The sequence below is a fragment of the Aquarana catesbeiana genome, linkage group LG02 (assembly GCF_042186555.1).
Source record: "Aquarana catesbeiana isolate 2022-GZ linkage group LG02, ASM4218655v1, whole genome shotgun sequence".
Classification (NCBI taxonomy): domain Eukaryota; kingdom Metazoa; phylum Chordata; class Amphibia; order Anura; family Ranidae; genus Aquarana; species Aquarana catesbeiana.
The window spans coordinates 6,219,408-6,245,640 of record NC_133325.1 but is presented as its reverse complement, the minus strand read 5'-3'; the positions used below and the strand labels follow the sequence as shown (position 1 = coordinate 6,245,640).

The 26,233-nt window shown below is 45.7% G+C and overlaps 1 protein-coding gene across 1 annotated transcript in view; it reads right to left on the bottom strand.

Annotated features, from left to right (window-relative positions):
* Positions 1–11,839: 11,839 nt before the first annotated feature.
* LOC141126606 (uncharacterized) overlaps positions 11,840–26,233 on the bottom strand; it is a 757,790-nt gene continuing 743,396 nt past the window's right edge. Inside the window, 1 exon segment of the mRNA XM_073612528.1 lies at positions 11,840–15,162. Coding sequence (XP_073468629.1) covers positions 13,822–15,162 — 1,341 coding nt within the window. The 3' untranslated portion in view covers positions 11,840–13,821.

Below are 26,233 nucleotides of genomic sequence, written 5' to 3'. Positions count from 1 at the left end.
CATTGTCATTTGTCCCTGTCAGGGGGCAGAGAGGAGGTTGGTGCCATTGTCGCAAACCACCATTCCTGCCTTAAGCTGACGTGGCGGGGAATGCCACAGGGAAGTCCCTGTGCATCAGAGGGGGGCGGGGTCACTCGCCCTGCGTCAGAGGGGGGCGGGGTCACCCGCCCTCCGTTATTTAAGAACTGTCAGAAGAGGAGAAGAGTCACACAGCGGGAGCCTCCCATCCAATCGTGGTTGTGGAACGGCCCGAGGAAAGTAGATGAAGTGAAGACGGCACCGCTGAGGAAGATGCCGGACGAGAAGACCAGATGAAGAACCAGAAGAACAAGAAGAACCAGAAGAACAAGAACCAGAAGAAGAAGAAGATGGAGGAAGAAACCGAAGGAATATAGAAGAAAGAAGATAGAAAATAGAAGAAAGAAGAAGCATTTAAATAAAGGAATTGTCAAAAACTGTCTCTTGTCATTTTTAACATTTTTGACATTTTTTTTGTGAAATGGTAGGGGTACTTTTGTACCCCCTTACCATTTCACACAGGGGGGAGGGCTGGGATCTGGGGGTCCCCTTGTTAAAGGGGGCTTCCAGATTCCGATACGCCCCCTGCCCGCAGACCCCCACAACCACCGGGCCAGGGTTGTGGGGATCAGGCCCTTGTCCTCATCAACATGGGGACAAGGTGCTTTGGGGGGCTACCCCCAAAGCACCCTCCCAATGTTGAGGGCATGTGGCCTGGTACGGTTCAGGAGGGGGGGTGCTCTCTCGTCCCCCTCTCTTTTCCTGCTGCCTGCCAGGTTGCGTGCTCGGATAAGGGTCTGGTATGGATTTTTGGGGGTACCCCACGCCTTTTTTTTAATTTTGGCGCAGTGTTCCCCTTAAAATCCATACCAGACCTGAAGGGCCTGGTATGGAATTTAGGGGGACCCCCCACGTCATTTTTTTAAAAAAAATTTGGTTTGGGGTTCCCCTGTGGGGAATTCCCATGCCGTTTTTATCAATGAACTTTTATGTGTATTGTCGGGCCGGCAATTCAGTATAGCCGCGAGTAGTTTTAAATGACTTTTTTACTTTGAAATGTCATTTTGCTGTCAGACTGTTCTAAACACAGGAAACATGCGCCCCATTTACAGGCATACTATAGACACCCCCCAGGTACGAAATTTAAAGCAATATTACACTTTTATTGTTTGACTTTAAGCATTATTAAAATCACTGCTTCTGAAAAAACTGCCATTTTTAAAACTTTTTTTCCATTGATACATGTCCCCTGGGGCAGGACCCGGGTCCCCAAACACTTTTTATGACAATACCATGCAAATTAGCCTTTAGGCACATTCGACCACAGGTTTGATGGACACAGATTGTTATTGTCATCATCATGTCGAATCTCCTATCTATATGGAACTGTTGTAGTAACGAAAAAGAAAATAAAGCATTTGTTTATGTCGGATCTTTCATTTTTCGGATTCTGCACTTTCATTATCGTTTGTTAAAATGATAACGAAAATACCTGAAATTCGGACGAAAATGCATTCGGACGAAAACGAATGCACATGTCTAATATACAACACCTGGGATGCATATATACAAAATACACTGTAACTGCAGCTAACTGACTCGACCTGCCTACTCTATCTAACTTAAATCAAATGACACTGTCTGTCTCTCTCTCTTTATCTCTCTATCTGAACGCCAGAACACACTACACAGGGCCGCCATGCAGGCGGCCTTATATAGTGTGGGGCGTGTACTAAACCCCCTGAGCCATAATTAGCCAAAGCCTCCTTGGGGTTAGGTGACGGATTCCATGTGAAATGCAGTGACCCAGGAAGATCACTCTCTCTTGGCAGTTTTGTAGCTTATCTTTGCTAACTTTGTTGTTACTGTTTTAGAGAAACATGAGAAGGCTTACTATTTCTCTGCTACAAATGTCCTTTGTATCAGAACTAGGGATGAGCTTCGTGTTAGACTCGAATATCGTCTGTTCGCCTGTTCGACGAATTGCGAACGTTATGGGCCATTCGCGCCAAATTCGTGTGGCGGACCATAATTCACAGCGGCATCGCAGTGCATTGCTGGCTGATGATTGGCCAAGCATGCACTATGACCCGCATGCTTGGCCAATCACAGCGCCGTCTGAAGAGAGGAGGCTTTGGCCAATTATGGCTCATAGGATTTAGTACACGCCCCACACTATATAAGGCCGCCTGCACGGCGGCCCTGTGTAGTGTGTGTTCCAGCGTTGAAAGAGATAGACAGAGAGACACTGTCATTTGATTTAAGTTAGATAGATTAGGCAGGACAGTCAGTGAGTTAGCTGCACTTACAGTGTATTGTGTATATATATGCATCCCAGGTGTTGTGTGTATATATATATATATATATATATATATATATATATATATATATATATACACTGTATTCAGTTTAGCTAGATCCTTTCCTGTTATCTTCCTACTGACAGGCAGGCTTGTGTTGTTACAGTATTTACAGCTACCTGAAGAAAATTGCTGGTGTTCTTTTGATCCTATTAGTACCACAGTCGGGCAGCTAGACTATTTACAGTTAGTGTTGTGCGTCCTCCTCACAGTGTTCAGTTAAAGCTACAAGTTAGTTTAGTGTGACCTCTGGACAGTGTTCAGCTAAAACTACAAGTTAGTGTAGTGCGTCCTCCTCACAGTGTTCAGCTAAAGCTACAAGTTAGTGTAGTGCGACCTCTGCACAGTGTTCAGCTAAAGCTACAAGTTAGTGTAGTGCGTCCTCTGAACAGTGTTCAGCTAAAACTACAAGTTAGTGTAGTGCGTCCTCTGCACAGTGTTCATCTAAAGCTACAAGTTAGTGTAGTGCGACCTCTGCACAGTGTTCAGCTAAAGCTACAAGTTAGTGTACTGCGTCCTCTGAACAGTGTTCAGCTAAAGCTACAAGTTAGTGTAGTGAGACCTCTGCACAGTGTTCAGCTAAAAATACATACTACAGGCAGGCAGTTGATTTTGCTAGCTGCATTATCAGTATATATATATATATATATATATATATATATATATATATATACATATATATATATATATATATCCCAGCTTAGTGCAGCTACAGGCCATTAGTATGTCTGGAAGGCCAACAAGGAGAGGCAGAAAGTCACAAGCCAATAAAAGAGGGCAAGCAGGCTCTGTGTCTAAAGGCAACAGTGCTGGTCGTGGAGACGGTGCATCCTCATCAGCACGTGGCTGTGGGACACACTTGGCCTTTTTTTCGGCAGCTGGCCATGTTGAGCCACAACATGCGGAAGACTTGGTCGAGTGGATGACCAAGCTGTCCTCATCCTCCTCATCCTCTCTCACCCATGCCCAGGGTACTTTGTCTGGCAAAGCAGCGGCCTCTTCCCTCGGCTCAATGTCATCAGTGACTCCTTCCCTAGCCCCACCATGTCCTCCTGAGGAGTCCCTCGAACTGTTTGCCCACAGTGTTGGGTACATGCTCCAGGAGGATGCCCAGCGTTTGAAAGGCTCTGATGATGATACTGAGCTCGATGAAGGCAGTAACATGAGCACGGACAGAGGGGGTGCCCAAGAAGGACAGCAATCTGGCAGTCATACTGCCAGGTTTGCTCCAGTGATGAGGAGGGAGGGGATGATGAGGTCACTGACTCAACGTGGGTGCCTGATAGGAGAGAGGAGGAGGCGGCACATCACAAACGAGGCAGGATGCCCTCCAGGGGCCAGCCTAAGGGCAGCACATTGACTGCATCACACCCCAAAGCTCCACATGTGCAGGGCGCTGCAGTCTCTTCAAAAAGTTCTTAGGTGTGGGCCTTTTTTGAGACGAGTGCATCAGATCGCACCGCTGCTATTTGCAACATATGTCTCAAGCATATCTCGCGTGGCCAAAACATCTCCCGCTTGGGTACCACATGCTTGACCAGACATATGTTGACCTGCCATGCAGTTCGTTGGCAAGCGTATCTAAAAGACCCACACCAAAGAACAAAGAAGACCTCTCCTTGCTCCTCATCAGCTGAGATCTCCAACCCCACTATACCTTCAGTCCTCTCTGAGACCTGCACTGAGAGGAATGAAGGTGTAGAATTAGGTGTGTCACAGCCAAGTACTTGTGGGCAATCTGCTTTTGGTACACCGACGTCAGATTGTACCAGGCAAATTTCCCTGCCCCAGCTGCTGCACCGCCGAAAGAAGTTGCTCCCAGCCATCCACATGCCCAGCGGTTGAATGCTAGCTTGGCAAAATTGCTAGCACTTCAACTGCTGCCTTTTCAGTTGGTAGACTCTGTCCCCTTCCGTGAGTTTGTGGAATGTGCGGTTCCTCAGTGGCAGGTACCCAAACGTCACTTTTTCTCACGGAAGGCGATTCCGGCTCTCTACCAGCATGTGGAAGGCAATGTCCATGCCTCGCTGGACAGGGCGGTCAGCAGTAAGGTGCATATTACCGCTGACTCATGGTTCAGCAGGCATGGACAGGGACGTTACCTAAGTTTCACGGCGCATTGGGTGACTCTGCTGGCAGCTGGGAAGGATGCAGGACAAGGTGCAGTAGTGTAGGAGGTTGTTCCACCACCACGCCTCCAAAATGCTAATGATTGTGACACACCTCTCTCCTCCACCCCCTCCTCTTCTTCTTCCTCCATGGCCTCTTCCTGTGCTTTGTCCTCGGAACCAGCGGTGCTCTGTAGCGGTTCAAGGGGCTACGCAAGTACGCAGGCCAAAAGATGCCATGCGGTGCTTGAGCTGGTGTGCTTGGGGGACAGGAGCCACACTGGGGCAGAGGTTCTGTCAGCTCTGCAGGGGCAGGTTCAGACGTGGTTGATGCCACGCCAACTTAAGGCAGGAATGGTGGTTTACGACAATGGCACCAACCTCCTCTCTGCCCTCCGACAGGGACAAATGACCCATGTGCCCTGTTTGGCTCACGTCCTTAACTTGGTGGTGCAGCGGTTCTTGGGCAGGTACCCGGGCTTACAGGATGTCCTGAGGCAGGCCAGGAAAGTCTGTGTGCATTTCCGCCGGTCATATAATGCCAGTGCTCGGCTGACAGACCTCCAAAAGGAGTTTAACCTGCCCAAGAACCGCCTAATCTGTGACATGCCCACTCAACGTTGGCCATGCTGCAGCGGCTGCACACACAGCAGAGGGCCATCAATGAGTACCTGTGCGACTATGGCACCAGGACAGGGTCAGGGGAGCTTGTTTTTTTTTTTCCCCACGCCAGTGGGCCATGATCAGGGATGCATGCACTGTCCTGTCACCATTTGAGGAGGCCACGAGGATGGTGAGCAGTGACAGTGCATGCATCAGTGACACTGTCCCCCTTGTCCACCTGTTGGAGCACACGTTGTGTGGAATAATGGACAGGGCACTTGATGCAGAACAGAGGCAGGAAGAAGAGGACTCCCTTAGCTCTCAAGGCCCCCTTTATCCAGACAGTGTTCCTGCGTGCCTGCCGATCACACAGGAAGAGGACGAGGAGGAGGAGGAGGAAGATTGTGTCAGTATGGAGGTGGAGCCTGGCACTCAGCATCAGCAGCAGTCTTTAAGGGATCAGTCCTAAGAAACACATGGACTTGTACGTGGCTGGGAGGAGGTGGCTGCGGACCATGTCATCCTTAGTGACCCAGAGGACTCCGGACCGAATTCCTCAGCAAACCTATGCTGCATGGCCTCCTTGATCCTGCAAAGCCTGCGTAAGGATCCTCGTATTCGTGGTATCAAGGAGAAGGATCAATACTGGCTGGCAACCCTCCTTGATCCACGTTACAAGGGTAAGGTTGTGGACCTTATCTTGCCATCGCAGAGGGAGCAGAGGATGAAACATCTTCGGGAGGCCTTGCAGAAAGGTCTGTGCAATGTGTTCCCAGAGACTGGGAGGTTACAAACTCCTGTTTCTGGACAACGTGTTGCTGAGGCTTCGGTCAGTCAAAGAAGGAGCGGTGGAGAAGGTGGCCGTCTGACCGATGCGTTCAGACAATTTTTTGGTCCGCAGCTCCAAGGTATGATCAGTTCCAGCAACCATCGCCAGCGTCTGTTTTACATGGTGCAGGAATACCTAGGGGCAAGATCTGACTTGGACACCTTTCCCACCGAAAATCCTCTGGGTTACTGGGTCTTGAGGATGGATCACTGGCCAGAGCTTGCACAGTATGCAATTGAGCTACTGGCCTGTCCTGCATCCAGCATTCTTTCAGAACGCACATTCAGTGCTGCTGGAGGCGTGGTAACCGATCACAGGGTGCGTCTGTCCACCGACTCGGTCGATCGACTGACCTTCATAAAAATGAATCAGTCTTGGATCACCACCAGCTACCAAGCACCTGATGCTGATGTAACCGAATAATTTTTTTTGAAATCTCAGATCCCTTCAAAGACTGCCTATACTGATGGTGAGTGACTATCCCTGAGAAATTATCCTCTTCCTCCTCAATCATCACGCTGATAGCTTGTAAGAACATTTTTGGTTCTGGGCGCCACCACCAGTGCCTAAGGCACAATTTTTCAGCCCCTGTTTAACAGGGGCATGTAATTACAATTTTTGATGCAATACTTTGCAGCAGGGCTCATTTCAGCATTCCAACTAGAGTATCTGTGAGGGGTTGCAGTGTTGTGGCACCAGCACCAGTGCCTAAGGCCCAATTTTTCAGCCCCTGTTTAACAGGGGCATGTAATTACAATTTTTGATGCAATACTTTGCAGCAGGGCTCATTTCAGCATTCCAACTAGAGTATCTGTGAGGGGTTGCAGTGTTGTGGCACCAGCACCAGTGCCTAAGGCCCAATTTTTCAGCCCCTATTTAACAGGGGCGTGTAATTACAATTTTTGATGCAATACTTTGCAGCAGGGCTCGTTCCTGCGTTCCAACTAGAGTGTCTGTGAGGGGTTGCAGTGTTGTGGCCCCAGCACCAGTGCCTAAGGCCTAATTTTTCAGCCCCTGTTCAACAGGGGCATGTAATTACAATTCTTGATCTAATATTTCACAGCAGGGCCCATTTCTGCACCCACCAAGAGCGAGTGAGGACTTACAGTGTTGTGGCACCAGCACCACCACCAAAGGCCCAATTTTTCTGCCCCTGTTCAACAGGGGCATGTAATTACAATTCTTGATCTAATATTTCACAGCAGGGCCCTGTGAGGGCTTACAGTGTTGAGGCCACAACAACACCTAAGGCCTAAATTTCTGCTGGGTATATAGGGCAGGCCCCTACTTTCAAACATCCAACTTACAAACGACTCCTACTTGCAAACGGAAGGAGACAACAGGAAGTGAGATGAAATCTACCCCTAGGAAGGGAAATTCTCTCCTGTAAGAGTTAATATGGGAAAAACATTTCTCCTTTCCACCGATGCTTTATCACCAATCCTTGTTCCACAAAAAAACCCAAATTTTCAAAAAACATTTTTCATTGGGACAAAAAGTGAGGTGAAATCTTCTGAAGAGGAGGAAAAACAGCAAAACAAATGTCACAGGGGTGATAACCCTTCCCTATGTTTTCCAAAAAGCTTAAAAAAGATTTTTTGGCTGGAGCTAAACACGTTAAAAATGTACCCGTTCAAAATTACAAACAGATTCTACTTAACAACAAACCTACAGTCCCTGTCTTGTTTGCACCGCCTGTATACTGCTGTTCAGAGTATATAGGGCCTGGTGGCCCCACACCTTTCCTTATTTTAATTTGGGTGCGGGGTTCCCCTTAATATCCATACAAGACCCAAAGGGCCTGGTAATGGACTGGGGGGTACCCATGGTGTTTGTCTCACTGATTTTCATCCATATTGCCAGGACCCGACATTACATTAAACCCGCAAGCAGTTTTAAATGAGATTTTTTCCTTTAAAAATGACATATGGTGCAGGGACTGTTCTAAACACGGGAAACACGCATCACTATGGCATACTATAGACACCCCCCAGGTACGATATTTAAAGGAATATTTCACTTTTTTTTTACTTTAAGCATCATTAAAATCACTGCTCCCGAAAAAACGTCCGTTTTTAAAACTTTTTTTGCATTGATACATGTCCCCTGGGGCAGGACCCGGGTCCCCAAACCCTTTTTAGGACAATACCATGCAAATTAGCCTTTAAAATGAGCACTTTTGATTTCGAGCGTTCGAGTCCCATAGACGTCAATGGGGTTCTAACGTTCGTGCAAACTTTCAGTCCGTTCACAGGTTCTGGTGCGAACCGAACCGGGAGGGTGTTCGGCTCATCCCTATAGCTGAGTATAGCCGAGCATGGCTGGGTATGGCTGAGCATGGCAAAGTATGGCTGGGTATCACCGAGTGTTGCAGAGTATGGCTGGGTATGGCAGAGTATGGCTGGGTATGGCAGAGTTTTGCGGGGTATGGCAGGGTATTGCAGGGTATTGCAGAGTATTGTGGGGTATTGCAGAGTATTGCGGGGTATTTCTGGGTATTGCAGAGTATTATGGGGTATTGCGGGGTATTGCAGGGTATTGCGGGGCATTGCAGAGTATTGCGGGGCATTGCAGAGTATTGCAGGGTATTTCAGAGTATTGCGGGGTATTGCAGGGTATTGCAGGGCATTGCAGAGTATTGCGGGGTATTGTGGGTCATTGTAGAATATTGTGGGGCATTGCAGAGTATTGCGGGGTATTGCAGAGTATTGAAGGGGATTGCAGAGTATTGCAGAGTATTGCGCAGGGATTTGCAGAGTATTGCACAGGGAATTGCAGAGTATTGCAGAGTAGTGCTGGGTATTGCTGAGCATGGGGGGTTGGCTGAGCATGGAAGGATGGATGGATGGATGTGACTGCACATGTCACTGAACAGTGCTGTGGGCACTACACATCCAGCCCACAGTGCTGCTCCCATCCGATCCCTCCCCCTCTGTACCGATCGATACAGAGAGGGGAGGGAGGAACCGGCGTCATGATATGACGCCGGTTTGTTTACATGTGATCGCTCCGTCATTTGATGGAGCGATTACATGGTAAACGGCCGTGATCAGCGGCCATTTACCGTGATCCGTGATGCGCCGGGTCCAGGTCATGGATGTTCCTGTGTGCGCGACCCAGGGGCGCGCGGGAGCAGTTTTCTGGGAGCACGTCATATGACGTGCTCCCAGAGTTATCCAACCGCCCTGCAGCCGTCATTTGGCTATGGGCCGGTTGGCAACTGGTTAAAATGTCCGTTCAGTGTTAAAATTTATTATTACATGTTATTTTATACATAGATAAAAAAGGGGTGGTGTGAGATGTTATTAAAAACTAACAAATAGAAACATGTTATTGAAAGCTAACAAATAGAAACGTATTATTAAAAGCTAGCGAATAGAACAATTGCAAAAGTAAAACCTTGAGAAGGGAGGGGGGAGTAGAGAGCTTTTAGTAGGAGATGTGTCTGTGTGTTAGGTGAAGGTTACAGAACACATTTCAACAGTGAGAACAAAATGGAGTCTCTTGTGCTTAAATGAACAGTACAGTGAATGTCCATGTCAACTGCAATATATACCCGCCAAGGCTATTACACATGACGCCCCCAGCGTGACACTGGGTGTGTTTAAATAGAGGCATTCCCGCCAGAACAGCTGACATGAGATGGCCAGCGTCTGGGGAGATGCTCAACACATGCTGGGAATGGAACAAATGCCACCAATGCTGAGTCACCAGGAGGTGGCGTGGTGCCGATGCACAGTGGGAAGGCCCAATCAACCCCCCGTGGTAATGGGAAACCCCCCTCCCCCTTGGGGTTTCTTTCTTTATTTTTTCGGCACTATATTCAGTCCCTGTATCTCTGGACAGGATTGGTCTGTTGTGATTTCAGGATATTGTACCATATCACCTCTTAACCTTTGTTTGTTCTGTCTTGCCTTGGTTCTCTGGTTGTTTTTACTACACTTTTCTCTCTCCTATTTTCACACTTTTGCAAGTCCTGAATCCCTGGACAGTATTGGTCTGTCCTGTTTTCAGAATGTTGTACCATACCACCTTTGTTTGTCTTGGTGTGAGGTTCTCTGGTGGTCCTCCCTATCACCATAGGCTCTATGCCCTCCGCCAGTTACACCCCACAATCTCTTTTGACCACATTCATTTTATATTTCACACAGACTGGAGCTGTTTTCAGGCATCATCCTGCAGCTCACCATGGACACTTTCCATCTCTCCCCTCGAGTGTGGTGTTCTCCGCCTTAGCTGTCTGCAGTTTCATGCCCCCTCAGCTCCTGGCGGGGATATCTCCCGGCTTTCCTCAACCATCAGGTTTTTAGCAATCCATGACCATTTTTAAAGCTGATATGTAAGTAATTTTGGAGTGTTTTGGTTTTGTCCTCCCCCTACATCTTTATTTAATCCATTGGAGTAATTTGGAATATTTTTTATAGATACGCATTCTGCATTTGCTTCTGAAGAAGTGGAACTTCATCCACGAAACGAGTCAAGCTTTTAAATGCAGTTTTTTAATCAAATATGCTTGTATATTATACCCTTTTCTTTGATTTTATTTATCATGTGCAATAATGGAATCTTCACATTGTCTATTATATGTTCATCAGCTTGTCATATCTGCTATGTACCATGTCCCATGTGTATTCATATGAATAAACTTTCTGTTTATCGTGCAATTTATTTGTTTTTGTCCAACACACATCTCACTACAAAGTCCCAAATTTCCACCTTTTCTTAACGATTAACAGGGATGGAAGTGTATGCTCGTTCGGACCATATACCTCATTTGAAGTTGCAATTCCCTCCTTTTATAGCAACAATGTTCCTGATCACTCCCACACCAGTCCCAGTGTCATTGAACCAATGTAAGCCAGCAACAATGTTCCTGATCACTGACACACCAGTCAAAAGTGTTTTGTGGGAATACCTACTGTCCTGGCACTCCCCCAGACATGTGATAGCTAGTCAGGAAATCAGATGTGTAATTTATGCCCCTTGCAAGCCTGAAGGTGCTCTTTGGATTTTGGGACCCTCTATACAACCAGACTGCAAAAAAATCTGGAATATGTGGTATCCCCATACTCAGGAAGAACATCAGAAAATGTTTTACAGTGTAAGTCTATGCATGACTATACTGAGTATGAGAAATATATCATTGAAAAAAGGAAGAAAATGCACTGGCAACCAATATATAAAAAAGCCGCTAGCAAAAAACAGTAAATTACACCGTGTAATCAAAATTATACAACAAGTTTTGCAGCGCTATTGGAGATTGATAAACATGAACAACTGTCCAAATATAGTCCAGACATAAATCCTGGTAATCATAGAACTCCCAAATCAAATGCCACCATGTGTGACAGAATAATAGTAATGAATTTTCAGATTCCACCTCATGATCCGCCACCATTCAAAATGAACTCTTACCAGAACCAATGGACCCTATTACAGAGTCACTAGTGCCTGATCCAGGAATTCCATCCAGAAGTGTAGGACCATTGAGAAATCTTTAAACTGTCCCAGGATGTCTCAGGTGGATAACATATTGTAAGATACTCCTTGCCGCAGTGCTTCTCTACCCCGATTCATTTCATTCATTTCAATATATGGCTTGGGGGGTCTTTTACAAATTCTGAAAGCTGTAAGAGAAAAAGGAAAACCTCCAGATTTTTAGAGAAAATGGGTGGTCTGGCTGTGCTCACCTATGAGGTTTATTAAGTATTAGGTGAGCACAGCCAGATCACACATGTGAAATGAATCGGGGTAGAGAAGCACTGCGGCAAGGAGTACCCTACAATATGTTATCCACCTGAGACATCCTGGGACAGTTTAAAGATTTCTCAATGGTCCTACACTTCTGGATGGAATTCCTGGATCAGGTGCTAGTGACTCTGTTAAAAATCAGTAGCACCTGTTTTTATTCCACAGGTCATGTGCTTGGATATTTACATTTTTGCGTATGTTCGATTTTAACCATTTCGCAAAAAAGGCGCAATTTAAAATGTACAAATATTTGTTAATTATTAACTCAATACAGGTTAAGCTTTTATATTTATCAGGGATTTTGTAAAATTTGCTTTTATCTGTTAATAATGATTTATTAGCCGCATTTTTTTGTTTATAGTGCAAAAAATAAAAACCGCAGAGGTGATCAAATACCACTAAAAGAAAGCTCTATTTGTGGGGGAAAAAAGGACATCAATTTTATTTGGGTAGAGGGTCACATGACTGTGCAATTGTCAATTTAGGGGTCTGAAGGGTCTGGTATGGATTTTGAGGGGGACCCCCACGCCATTTTTAAAAAAAATTTTGGCGCGGGGTTCCCCTTAATATCCATACAAGACCTGAAAGGGGGACCCCCACGACAGATTTTTTTTAATTTTGGTTCAGGGTTCCCCTGTGGGGAATTCCCATGCCGTTTTTATCAATGAACTTTTATGTGTATTGTCGGACCGGCAATTCATTAATAGCCGCGAGTAGTTTTAAATGACTTTTTTTCCTTTGAAATGTCATTTTGCTGTCAGACTGTTCTAAACATGGAAAACATGCGCCCCTTTACAGGCATACTATGGACACCCCCCAGGTACGAAATTTAAAGGAATATTACACTTTTATTGTTTCACTTTAAGCATTATTAAAATCACTGCTCCCGAAAAAACGTCTGTTTTTAAAACTTTTTTTTGCATTGATCCATGTCCCCTGGGGCAGGACCCGGGTCCCCAAACACTTTTTATGACAATAACTTGCATATAAGCCTTTAAAATTAGCACTTTTGATTATTCATGTTCGAGTCCCATAGACTTTAACGGTGTTCGCGTGTTCGAACAAATTTTTTGCCTGTTCGCAAGTTCTGGTGCGAACCGAACAGGGGGGGTGTTTGGCTCATCCCTACTCAAGAGTCATTAAAAATAACCACAATAAGAGGAATTCCAGTCCCCCACAATAAGTCGTAGGAAAATGGCCACGCGCTTTGCATTTTCTTTTTTAAGTCCAGACATGTTGCAGTTGTATTGTGTGACTAGTCTATGGAGAGGAGAAATAGCTTGACAGAGAAACAAGACAATAAGGACAACCAGTGATGACCCGATGACATGCCTAGACATGTGGATGAACAAAATGGAACACAAGTAGTTAGCTGGGCCTAAGTGGCTCTGTCAAATGCATCGCAAAAACAACAGCAAACAGCAAGCATGGAAGGTCTACACCAGCATACGGAGTGGCTTTCTCACCAAACAGTGAGTCCTTATTGGTTAGGATACCAGCCACAAATGTGTCTTTAGTGTTGTCATCAGTGAGGGAAGTTGCATTATAAAAGGGGAGGTGGAACGTGTAATGGGAGGCATGGACCAGGTGGGCTACCTTTCAGCGCTCAATTTTGGCTGATGTAGCAATATATGCAGAACCTGGAAGGGTTTCTCTGAACAAGGTTGCCGAGGCTTGGCAGAATGCTGTTTGGCCACTACCCAGTCTCTGGTAGTGAAGCAGTTTGGTGACTGTATTAGCCCCATATGAATTTTTATTAGATCTTTAAATGAAGGAAACATTTAGAAATCCATGTCAGTTAGAGAGTGCTGGTTCTGGGCACACTTCTGCTGATGCCACACCCAGGTCCATCCTTCCATGTTGGTTCTCCACAGTGTAGCTGTCCCTTCCTGGTTTCTCTCCCTGCAGTCTCCTTCTGCTGGATGGTTGAGACATTTTGGATTCTGCTGCAGATTGGACAATCTCTGGGACTATTACCGCTGGACTCCTTATAAATATTGATGAGCCCTTTTCTCCTTTCAATTTAGTAAGTATTTTTAATCATTTGGCTATTAAAGTATTGGTGTTTCTGCATTTAGATGTGCCTTCTGTTTGTTTCTGTATGTTCAGGTAAAGCTCAATAAACAAGCAAAAGATGAAAAACACATTTCAGTTATTGGTGATGAATCTTCTGGTGTCTGATACATTGTAACTTCCTTGTAAAAGCTTTGTCACATTCAGAACACTGATATGGCTTCTCTCCGGTGTGAACCCTCTGATGCACAACAAGATCTCTTTTGGTTTTAAAAGCTTTGTCACACTCAGAACATTGATATGGCTTCTCTTCAGTGTGATTCATCTGGTGGCTGATAAGTTGTGACTTTGAAGCAAAAGTTTTGTCACATTCAGAACACTGATACGGCATCTCTCCAGTGTGAGTCATCAGGTGGCTGATAAGTTGTGACTTTGATGCAAAAGTTTTGTCACATTCAGAACACTGATACGGCTTCTCTCCAGTGTGAGTCATCTGGTGTCTGATAAGTTGTGACTTTGCTGCAAAAGTTTTGTCACATTTAGAACACTGATACGGCTTCTCTCCAGTGTGAACCCTCTGGTGCACAACAAGCTCTCTTTTGGTTTTAAAAGCTTTGTCACATTCAGAACATTGATATGACTTCTCTCCAGTGTAAATCATCTGGTGGCTGATAAGTTGTGACTTTGCTGCAAAAGTTTTGTCACATTCAGAACACTGATACGGCTTCTCTCCAGTGTGAAACCTCTGATGCAGAACAAGCTCTCCTTTGGTTTTAAAAGCTTTGTCACATTCAGAACATTCATATGGCTTCTCTCCAGTGTGAATCTTCTTGTGTATGATAAGATGGTGCTTCACTGTAAAAGCTTTGTCACATTCAGAACACTGATATGGCCTCTCTCCAGTGTGATTCATCTGGTGGATAATAAGATGTGACTTTGATGTAAACCCTTTGTCACATTCAGAACATTCATATGGCTTCTCTCCAGTGTGAATCTTCTTGTGCATGATAAGATAGCCCTTCGTTGTAAAAGCTTTGTCACATTCAGAACACTGATATGGCTTCTCTCCAGTGTGACTCCTCTGGTGCGTGATAAGGCTTGTCTTTACTGTAAAAGCTTTGTCACATTTAGAACACTGATATTGCTTCTCTCCAGTGTGAGTCACCTGGTGGCTGATAAGATTTGACTTTGATGAAAAAGCTTTGTCACATTCAGAACATCGATGTGGCTTCTCTCCAGTGTGAATCCTCTGGTGTATGATAAGATATGACTTTGATGAAAATGCTTTGTCACATTCAGAACATTGAAACGGCTTCTCTCCATTGTGAATCATCTGGTGTATGGTAAGATGTTTCTTCACTCTAAAAGCTTTGTCACACTCAGAACATTGATATGGCTTCTCTTCAGTGTGAGTCATCTGGTGTTTGATAAGTTTTACTTTCCATGGAAAAACTTTGCTGCATTCAGAGCATTGAAATGACTTCTCTCCTTTGTGGAATTGCTGGTGGTTGATAAGATTTCGCTCTCCTGCAAAAGTTTTTTTGCAATAAGAACATGAAAATGGCCTCTCTCCGGTGCCAACCATCCTGTATCTGATATTATCTGACTTATTTCTAAAGGCTTTGTCACTTCAAGAACACTGAAAATCTGTATGAATGTTGAAGAGGATCCAAAACATTTATGACATTTCGAATACTGATCTGGCTTGTCTCCTGTGTGAATCCTCCAGTAATCTCTAGTAAAGCCTTTCAGTCAGAAGACCCATATGGCTCATCACCAGGGTGACTCAGCTGTGCTCATGAAGTCCACCTTGACCAAAAATGTGGTTAATCACGCCACCTAAAAGGAGATAGAAAACAATAGGTAAAACTAAAAGCCAGACATCTATAAATATGGCTACACTGAAGCTGTTTCCTCTTTGGTAATTTTCAGTATTAAATATTAAATTGTATATTCATTAATATTTTAAGAAATGTACATTTTAAAATATTTTTATAGGGCATTATATTACTTCTACTATGCCCGTTGTCTGATATAATGGACTGCTTATTACAATTTTCTGCAGGAGGATCTCATTTTTGGCCCTATGAATAATTGTGCTGCATTTCTATCCCCAGTAAAATGTAGGATACATCAGAGTCATGGTCTTTTCAGACCTGTGAATTGGCATTGTGGGTATTTAGTGAAGCTACTGTTTGTTTTTATCAGATAGGCTTCTTGCACTGGATGAGATGAGTGCCCCAGTGTGACTTACTAGATGAATTCCTTGAAAAGGAAGGGAAAATGGGAAAAGGAAGGGGTAATGGGACTTTATATGAAACACAACACTAGGGTAGTATGAATCAATCAATAAGGGTAAATATAGTATTTATTAATAACACAATTGAACATTAGTGCAATAGATAACATTCATATTAAATCAATAGATATGGTACAGAGTAAGGTACAACATGATTGGTAAATCACATAATAATAAATAAAATTGATTGCATAATATACATAGTTGCACATGATAAACAATGAAACCAACAGTATACCCAATATATGTAAAAACATGATAGGTATTAATTGATGATTCAAACAAATAAAACCCATAGTAAACACCTGATTACTGTAACATAGCATCAAATATGAAAGCTCGACACGGACGCGGATGCTGAACATAGGTTTTTGCTCCCTCTCTTCCCTGTTCTAATTAATTACCATTGATAATGAATCTACTATCCATTATAGGTACTCCCAGTGCATAACTGCTCCTGATGAGTGGAGACAATCCACGAAATGCGTCAAACTTTCATATTTGATGCTATGTCACAGTAATCATGTGTTTACTATGGGTTTTATTTGTTTGAATCATCAATTAATTAATACCTATCATGTTTTAAGATATATTGGGTATACTGATGGTTTCATTGTTTATCATGTGCAACTTTGTATATTATGCAATTTTATTTATTATTATGTGATTTGCCAATCATGTTTTACCTTACTCTGTACCATATCTATTGATTTAATATGAATGTTAGGGATGAGCCGAACACCCCCCTGTTCGGTTCGCACCAGAACATGCGAACAGGAAAAAAGTTCGTTCGAACACGCGAACACCGTTAAAGTCTATAGGACACGAACATGAATAATCAAAAGTGCTAATTTTAAAGGCTTATATGCAAGTTATTGTCATAAAATGTGTTTGGGGACCTGGGTCCTGCCCCAGGGGACATGGATCAATGCAAAAAAAAGTTTTAAAAACTTCCGTTTTTTCAGGAGCAGTGATTTTAATAATGCTTAAAGTCAAACAATAAAAGTGTAATATCCCTTTAAATTTCGTAGCTGGGGGGTGTCTATAGTATGCCTGTAAAGGGGCGCATGTTTCCCGTGTTTAGAACAGTCTGACAGCAAAATGACATTTCGAAGGAAAAAAACACTTGCGGCTATTGCATTGGCGACAATACACATAGAAGTTCATTGATAAAAACGGCATGGGAATGCCCCACAGGGCAACCCCGAACCCAAATTTAAAAAAAATGACGTGGGAGTCCCCCTAAATTCCATATCAGGCCCTTTAGGTCTGGTATGGATATTAAGGGGAACCCCGGCCAAAATTTTTTTAAAAAATGACGTGGGGTTCCCCCTAAATTCCATACCAGACCCTTTAGGTCTGGTATGGATTTTAAGGGGAACCCCGCGCCAAAAAAAAAAAACGGCGTGGGGTCCCCCCAAAAATTCATACCAGACCCTTATCCGAGCACGCAACCTGGCAGGCCGCAGGAAAAGAGGGGGGGACGAGAGTGCGGCCCCCCTCCTGAACCGTACCAGGTCACATGCCCTCAACATTGGGAGGGTGCTTTGGGGTAGCCCCCAAAACACCTTGTCCCCATGTTGTCAAAAACTGTCTCTTGTCATTTTTAACATTTTTGACAGTTTTTTAGTGAAATGGTAGGGGTAAGTACCCCCTTATTATTTCACACAGGGGGGCCGGGATCTGGGGGTCCCCTTGTTAAAGGGGGCTTCCAGATTCCGATAAGCCCCCCACCTGCAGACCCCCACAACCACCGGCCAGGGTTGTGGGGATGAGGCCCTTGTCCTCATCAACATGGGGACAAGGTGTTTTGGGGGGCTACCCCAAAACATCCTCCCAATGTTGAGGGCATGTGGCCTGGCACGGTTCAGGGGGGGGCACACTCTCGTCCCCCCTCTTTTCCTGCGACCTGCCAGGTTGCGTGCTCAGATAAGGTATGGATTTTTTTGGGGGGGGAACCCCACGCGGTTTTTTTTTTTTTTGGCGCGGGGTTCCCCTTAATATCCATACCAGACCTGAAGGGCCTTGTATGGAATTTAGGGGGGACTCCCACGTCATTTTTTTTTAAATTTTGGTTCGGGGTTGCCCTGTGGGGAATTCCCATGCTGTTTTTATCAATGAACTTCTATGTGTATTGTCGGCAATGCAATAGCCGCGGGTAGTTTTAAATGGGTTTTTTCCTTCGAAATGTCATTTTGCTGTCAGACTGTTCTAAACACGGGAAACATGCGCCCCTTTACAGGCATACTATAGACACCCCCCCGCTACAAAATTTAAAGGAATATTACACTTTTATTGTTTGACTTTAAGAATTATTAAAATCACTGCTCCTGAAAAAACAGCCGTTTTTAAAACCTTTTTTTTGCATTGATCCATGTCCCCTGGGGCAGGACCCAGGTCCCCAAACACTTTTTAAGACAATAACTTGCATATAAGCCTTTAAAATTAGCACTTTTGATTTCTCCCATAGACTTTTAAAGGGTGTTCCGCGGCATTCGAATTTGCCGCGAACACCCCAAATTGTTCGCTGTTCGGCGAACTTGCGAACAGCCAATGTTCGAGTCGAACATGAGTTCGACTCGAACTCGAAGCTCATCCCTAATGAATGTTATCTATTGCACTGTGTTCAATTGTGTTATTAATAAATTCTATATTTACCCTTATTGATTGATCCATCCTACCCTAGTGTTGTGTTTCATATAAAGTCCCATTACCCCTTCCTCTTCCCATTTTACCCTCCTTTTCAATTAATTAGGGATGGAGACCTGTGTACTGTAGTAGTCATGGCCTCATATAAAGTCCCAACAATTTTCTCTAGATGAATTCCTTGTTGAATTCTTAAAAAAAAAAAAAAAGAACACAATGAAGGTGTAAATGCCAAATGATGGGATACATATATGTCTATGTATATTACTGTCCAATTACTTTTTTTGGCACAGGTACATAGACAACATTTTTTTTTTCCCTTTTGGATCAGACCTGCCAGTGAATTTAATAATTTTGTTAAGTCATAAGATGATCTGAATTCTTATGCCGCGTACACACGGTCGGACTTTCTATCCTACTTGGTCCGGCACACTTTCTGACGGACTTTGTCCGCCAGGTGCGCCGGACTTTAAAACGGACGGACTTGCCCACACACGCCCGGACTTTGCGGCGGGCTAAGTCCGCCCGTCTTTCCGACGGACTTTCGCCGGAGTTCCGGCGGACTTTCAGAATGAACGGACTTGCCCACACACGGACAAGTCCGTTCATTTTGAACGTGACTCAGGTGCGACGGGACTAGAAAAGGATGTCAATCTTGCTGCTTTTATCGGCAAGATTGACACCTTGTGAGCCCCGTCGCGGGGCATACCAGGCCCTTAGGTCTGGTATGGATTATAAAGGGGCACCCCTACGCCGAAAAAACGGCGTGGGGCCCCCCTAAAATCCATACCAGACCCCGATCCGAGCACGCAGCCTGGCCGGTCAGGAAAGGGGGTGGGGACGAGCGAGCCCCCCCCCCCTCCTGAACCGTACCAGGCCGCATGCCCTCAACATGGGGGGTGGGTGCTTTGGGGGAGGGGGCGCCTGGGCATGCTGGGACTGTGACGTTTAGGGGGCGTGGTCACTGGGTGATGTTGACCATGCCCCCTAAAACGTCACAGTCCCAGCATGCCCAGGGACTGTGACATCAAAAGGGGGCGGGGTCTCCGCCTATATAAGTCACAACGCAGCCCTCGGAGAGCAGTCCAGCCGGAGAGAGCGTCGTGTCAACATCTGGGGAAGAGAAAAAGCCCAGAAGTCCGGACCTCTGCTGGCAAGAGAGCTACCTGAAGACAGCAGAGGAGCCGGCCGAAGAACTGGAGAGAAGAGAGCGGAGAAGAACCAACCGGACGCCGGGAGAAGATGAAGCGGAGGGACCCCCAAAGCCGGAAGAAGACCCCCGAAGCCGGAGGAAGATCCCCCCGGAGCTGTTTAATAAAATATTTTAAAAACCTGTGTAGTGTGTTTTATTACTTACACTTTTTTCCTAGGTGAATGGGTAGGGGTACCATGTACCCCATACTCATTTACATAGGGTGGGGGGCCGGGATCTGGGGGCCCCCTTATTAAAGGGGGCTCCCAGATTCCGATAAGCCCCCGCCCGCAGACCCCGACAACCAACGGCCAGGGTTGTCGGGAAGAGGCCCTTGTCCTCATCAACATGGGGACAAGGTGCTTTGGGGGGGCGCAGGGCGCCCCCCTCCCCCAAAGCACCCACCCCCCATGTTGAGGGCATGCGGCCTGGTACGGTTCAGGAGGGGGGGGGCGCTCGCTCGTCCCCACCCCCTTTCCTGACCGGCCAGGCTGCGTGCTCGGATCGGGGTCTGGTATGGATTTTAGGGGGGACCCCACGCCGTTTTTTCGGCGTAGGGGGTTCCCCTTTATAATCCATACCAGACCTAAGGGCCTGGTATGCACCGCGCTCGCCGCAATAGGAAAATTAGTTTTTCCTATTGCAGCGAGCGCGAGATGCAATACCCTGCCCTTGTGTTGTATCTGGTCCGTCGGACCAGCATACACACGAGCGGGCTTTCCGTCGGACCAGCACACACACGAGCGGACTTTCCGCCCGAAACTGAGTCCGGCGGAAAGATTTAAAACTTTTTTTCAAATCTAGGTCCGGCGGGCTTTTGGGAAAAAGTCCGCCGGAAAAGTCCGCCGGCGCCCACACACGGGCGGATTGTCCGGCACACTCTGGTCCACCGGACCAAGTATGCCGGAAAGTCCGACCGTGTGTATGCGGCATTAGTTTAAATATAAATGTAACAAACTGGTCGTAAACTCCTTGGAGTTCTAAATAATGGTAACAAAAGGAAAGGAAGTTGTCACAAGACAGTATAGGAAGTCTACAGTGTGCACAGAGTTCTCATCCCAGGCTCCTCATTTGTAGCAAGCCAGCATTAAACTTTTTGGACTTTGGTAACAAAAGGAGAGACACAGTCCTCACTGCAGGCTCCTCATACCACAAAAGTTCTCATCCCAGACTCCTAAAAGAAGGTATCCCTGTGGAGCAATACTTAAAAACTCACAGAAATGGCTCATAGAATTTTCAAGGGAAGCTGGGATCTTGAAAAGAAGAATTTTGGATAGAGGTGTAAGCAGGTTAAGTTTGATGCTGCCGGATTGTGTTGTCGGAAATTCTGATCGTGTGTGGGCTCCATCGGACTTTTTACGTCGGAATTTCCGACACACAAAGTTTGATGCCCTGTACACACGATCGGACATTGATCGGTCATTCCGACAACAAAATCCATTGGATTTTTTCCGACGGATGTTGGCTCAAACTTGTCATGCATACACACGGTCGCACAAAGTTGTCTGAAAATCCGATCGTTCTGAACGCCTTGACGTTAAACGCGTGCGTCGGGACTATAGACGGGGCAGTAGCCAATAGCTTTCGTCTCTTAATTTATTCTGGGCATGCGTGGCACTTTGTGCGTCGGATTTGTGTACACATGATCGGATTTTGTTGTCGGAAAATTTTATATCCTGCTCTCAAACTTTGTGTGTCGGAAATTCCGATGGAAAAAGTCAGATGGAGCCCACACATGATCGGAATTTCCGACAACACAATCCGATCGCACTTTTTCCATTGGAAAATCCGACAGTGTGTACAGGGCATGAGAGCAGGATATAAAATTTTCCGACAACAAAATTCGATCATTTAAATTCTGATCGTGTGTACACAAATCCGACGCATGCTCAGAATAAATTAGGAGACAAAAGCTATTGGCTACTGCCCCGTTTATAGCCCCGACGTACGTGTTTTATGTCACCGTGTTCAGAACAATCAGATTTTCTGACAACTTTGTGCGACCGTGTGTATGCAAGGCAAGTCTGAGCCAACATCCGTCGGAAAAAATCTTATGGATTTTGTTGTCGGAATGTCCGATTAATGTCCGATCGTGTGTACAGGGCATAAGTCCCAGGAAGACTTCAACCAATATAAATCTGCCCTCCTAAAATACTATTCCTGCCTCCACACTGCCAAACAGACCTATTTTATCATGCTCGTTAACACATTATCGAGTCAAAACATGGATTCCTCAGATTGGAGCTTTAAACCGGGCCACAAACAATTTGATGGTAAAAAAATATTCAAAATGTATTACATATTGATAATATATAGCAACATGAACATGGGGATATACACAACAAACACAAATATTGGGAACAGAAATGGAAACCAGCTGCAAGGAAAAGCCCAGAGCTTTGTCAGAGCAGAGGTACCTTGCCAGACACCACCAGCCACATAATTTTTGACTCCAACTTTAAGATCCATAAGGCACATCCAGATATCTGGCTGCTGGATACAACCATCTCTAATGCCGCATAGTTTTCGGCTACAAAAGTCCGACGGACGCCGACGGACGCCGCCGGACGAAATCAGGCGGACAATTCGACCGTGTGTGGTCTCCATCGGACTTCTGACGGACCGTTTCGGTCAGAAATCCGACGTACTTTAGATTTGAAGCCTGCTTCAAATCTTTACGTCGTAACTCCGCCGGACTCAGTTCCTGACGGGAAGCCCGTTCATCTGCATGCTGGTCCGACGAACCAGATATGATGGAGGGGCAGGGTACTGCATCTCGGGCTCGCTGCAATAGGAAAAACTAATTTTCCTATTGCGGCGAGCGCGGGGCATCCCAGGCCCTTAGGTCTGGTATGGATTTGTAAGGGGAACCCCCTACGCCGAAAAACCGGCGTGGGGGTCCCCCCAAAATCCATACCAGACCCCGATGCGAGCACGCAGCCCGGCCGGTCAGGAAAGTGGGTGGGAACGATCAAGCGCCCTCCCCCTCCTGAACTGTACCAGGCTGCATGCCCTCAACATGGGGGGGGTGCTTTGGGGGAGGGGGTGCCCTGCGGGGCCCCCCCACCACAAAGCACCTTGTCCCCATGTTGATGAGGACAAGGGCCTCTTCCCCTGACAACCCTGGCCATTGGTTGTCGGGGTCTGCGGGCAGGGGACTTATCGGAATCCGGGAGCCCCCTTTAATAAGAGGGCCCCCGGATCCCAGCCCCCCACCCTATGTGAATGAGTATGGGTATGAGTATGAGTATGAGTATGGGGTACCCTACCCATTCACCTAGGGAAAAAGTGTCAATAATAAAACACACTACACAGGTTTTTAAAGTAATTTATTAGGCAGCTCCGGGGGGGTCTTCTTCCGACTTCGGGGGTCCCTCCGGTTCCTCTTCTCCCGGCGTCCGGTTGGTTCTTCTCCGCTCTCTCTCTGGCCTCTTCTCCCGGTGTTCCAGTTCTTCTGCCGGCTCCTCCGCTATCTTCATGCCGCTCTTTTGCAAGCGAAGGCCCGGACTTCTGAGCTTCTTGGCTTCTTCTCTTCTTCCGATGTTGACACGAGTCTGGAGGCAAGTACGTCGGACCTAGCTTCCCAGAAAGTCCGACCGTGTGTATGCGGCATAACCCTTGATGTTCTGGATGGTTTAATAACTTTTGATACACACTCTCTCTATCAACCGGACCTGCATTAAGGGGAAAGTACTATTCTACCTCTCCTCTATAGCTATGGTCTATATAGAGTTATACCACTAAGTTATACAATAAGATCATCCCACAATGTACCGACCCCTGGCTGATGTCATTCATGTTCTCTGTTGCTTGTGTGCTGTTGTGACGGACATAGCTTTCTTTTCATTTTTGAGTTATGTTCTTTGTCTTTATGGGTGGAGCATCAACATTTGGGATATAAGCTACAGATCTGGAACCCCCAAGCCCTCAGTCCCTGAAGAAGATTTGCATTTTGTTCTGTCTGTCTGACAAAGCTCTGGGCTTTTCCTTGCAGCTGGTTTCCATTTCTGTCCCCAATATTTGTGTTTGTTACCAATATTCCCATGTTCATGTTGCTATATATTATCAATGTGTAATACATTTTGAATATTTTTTTACCATCAAACTGTTTGTGACCCGGTTTAAAGTCCCAATCTGAGGAATTCATGTTTCGACTCGATAATGTTTTAATGGGCATGATAAAATAGGTCTGTTTGGCAGTATGGAGGTAGCAATAGCATTTTAGGAGGGTAGATTTATATTGGTTGAAGTCTTCCTGGGACTAATGCCGCGTACACACGGTTGGACTTTCTGACAGGAAATGTTGGATGTGAGCTTGTTGTCAGAAACTCAGACCGTGTGTATGCTCCATTGAACATTTGCTGTCGGAATTTCTGGGCCACAAATGTTTGAGAGCAGGTTCTCAAATTTTCCACCAACTTCACTTGTTGTTGGAAAGTCCGATCGTGTGTACACAAGTCCATCGCACAAAAGCTCACGCATTCTTGGAATCAAGCAGAAGGAGCCACACTGGCTATTGAAATTCCTTTTTCTTGGCTCGTCGTACATCTTGTACGTCACCACATTCTCACGTTCTGAATTTCCGACAACTTTTGTTTGACCGTGTGTATGCAAGACAAGTTTGAGCCAACATCCTTCTAAAAAAATCCATGGTTTTGTTGTCGGAATGTCCGATCGTGTGTACGCGGCATTAGTCTTACACCACAGACACTCTACCGCAGCTCCATTTTCTGAGACTCATGGTGTCGTCTGTTTGCCAGGGTTGTAGCAGTCAGGGCCTGATTCTGTGTGTAGTGAAGGGGGGCAAGCTTGTCTAGGGAGAATGACAGTGAGCTGTTGCAGGTGAAAGTGGCTAGGTTGGGGCAAGACAGGGGTGAGATTTTGTCTTGAAGCTGATTAGTAGCAGAGTAGAGAAGAGAAGGGTTGAGGTGGCAAAGGTTTCTAAGGGGAGAGAGGAGGTGGAAGACCGGGAGAGAGCAAAACTAATAAGGTGGTGATCAGAGAGTGGGAGAGGATTGTTGGAGAGGTTGCACATAGTGCACAGATAAGAGAAGACAAGGTCAAGGGTGTTGCCGTTGGAGTGAGTGGGAGCCTGTATCCATTGCTTCAGATCAAGAGATGGAGCTTAGACTGAGAAAGTTAGAATTAGTAGTAGTGTTAGCATTAACAGAGATGTTGAAGTCACCGATAATGATTGTGGGGGATTTCAAAAGAGAGAAAGTAGGGTAGCCAGGCAGAGAAGTCATCAAGCAAGTTGATACCAGTCCAGGGGACTGGTAGATGACAGCAACTCTTAGAGAAACAGGAAAAAATAGACAAATACAAAGTGCCACAAAAGAGGAGAGTGTCAGAGATGGAGGTGGGTGAAGTACCTGATAGGTGCTGCATGGACCTAGAAGAAAACCTAGAAGAAAACCCACTCCACCTACCTTCCATCTACTTGGTCTGGGTGAGTGAGTCCAGAGAAGGCCACCATGGAAGAGGGAAGCAGGACAAGCAGTGTCAGATTCATGAAGCCAGGTTTCGGTAATGGCAAGTAGGTTAAAGGAATTTGAAATAATAAAGAGGTCATGGAGGGCGGTGAGTTTATTACAGACAGAGCTGGTGTTCCAGAGGGCACAGGAGAAAAAGAGGAATAGAGACTAATGCCGCGTACACACGATCGGAAATTCCACCACCAAAATGCGACCGTGTGTAGGCTCCATCGGTCTTTTGCTGGCCAGCAAAAGATTGAGAGCATGTTCTCAATTTTTCCGTCTGAAAAAATTTCTGTTGGAAATTCCAATTGTCTGTGGCAATTCTGACGCGCAAAATTGTATTAAATAATTAATGTGATAGTGCACCAAAATTTTCAAAAATCAAGTCCAAATGGTGTAAGTGTCCAAGCAAAATTAAAATTCTACATCAAGAAGAAAAGAAAAACAGTGAAAAGTGTCTTGGCAATCCAAAAAAATCCCATGAAAATTATTGTGATCGTTGTGTAAACTTTTCTTCTGGAACCCCCACTTGTGTCCCCACTCACCAGAAGACCCAACCCCTGCAGGGGTAATGGGCAAGTGAAAATAAATCCACTGATAGGATTCGATCGGTGTCCCCCTCTACGGATCCGCGATCTCCTTCCTGTTTGGGTTGTCACTGGTCCAGTTTTTAGTCCAACACATGCTCTGATAGCTGGTTCCTTCCATTCAGTCTCTAAGATTTTTTTTTCATGTGTAGGCAACACAAGCTTAAGCGGAATTCCGTCGGAAAAATCATCCAAGGCTTTTCCGACGAGAATTCCGATTGTGTGTACGCGGCATAAGTTCTCTGGCTGCTGCCAGAGGGTTTGGGGAGATGGAATCACCATTCAAATACAGATTATGGAGGCCCAGGACTTGGGGATATGTCACCAAAGGTTAGGAGAAGCAGGAGGGT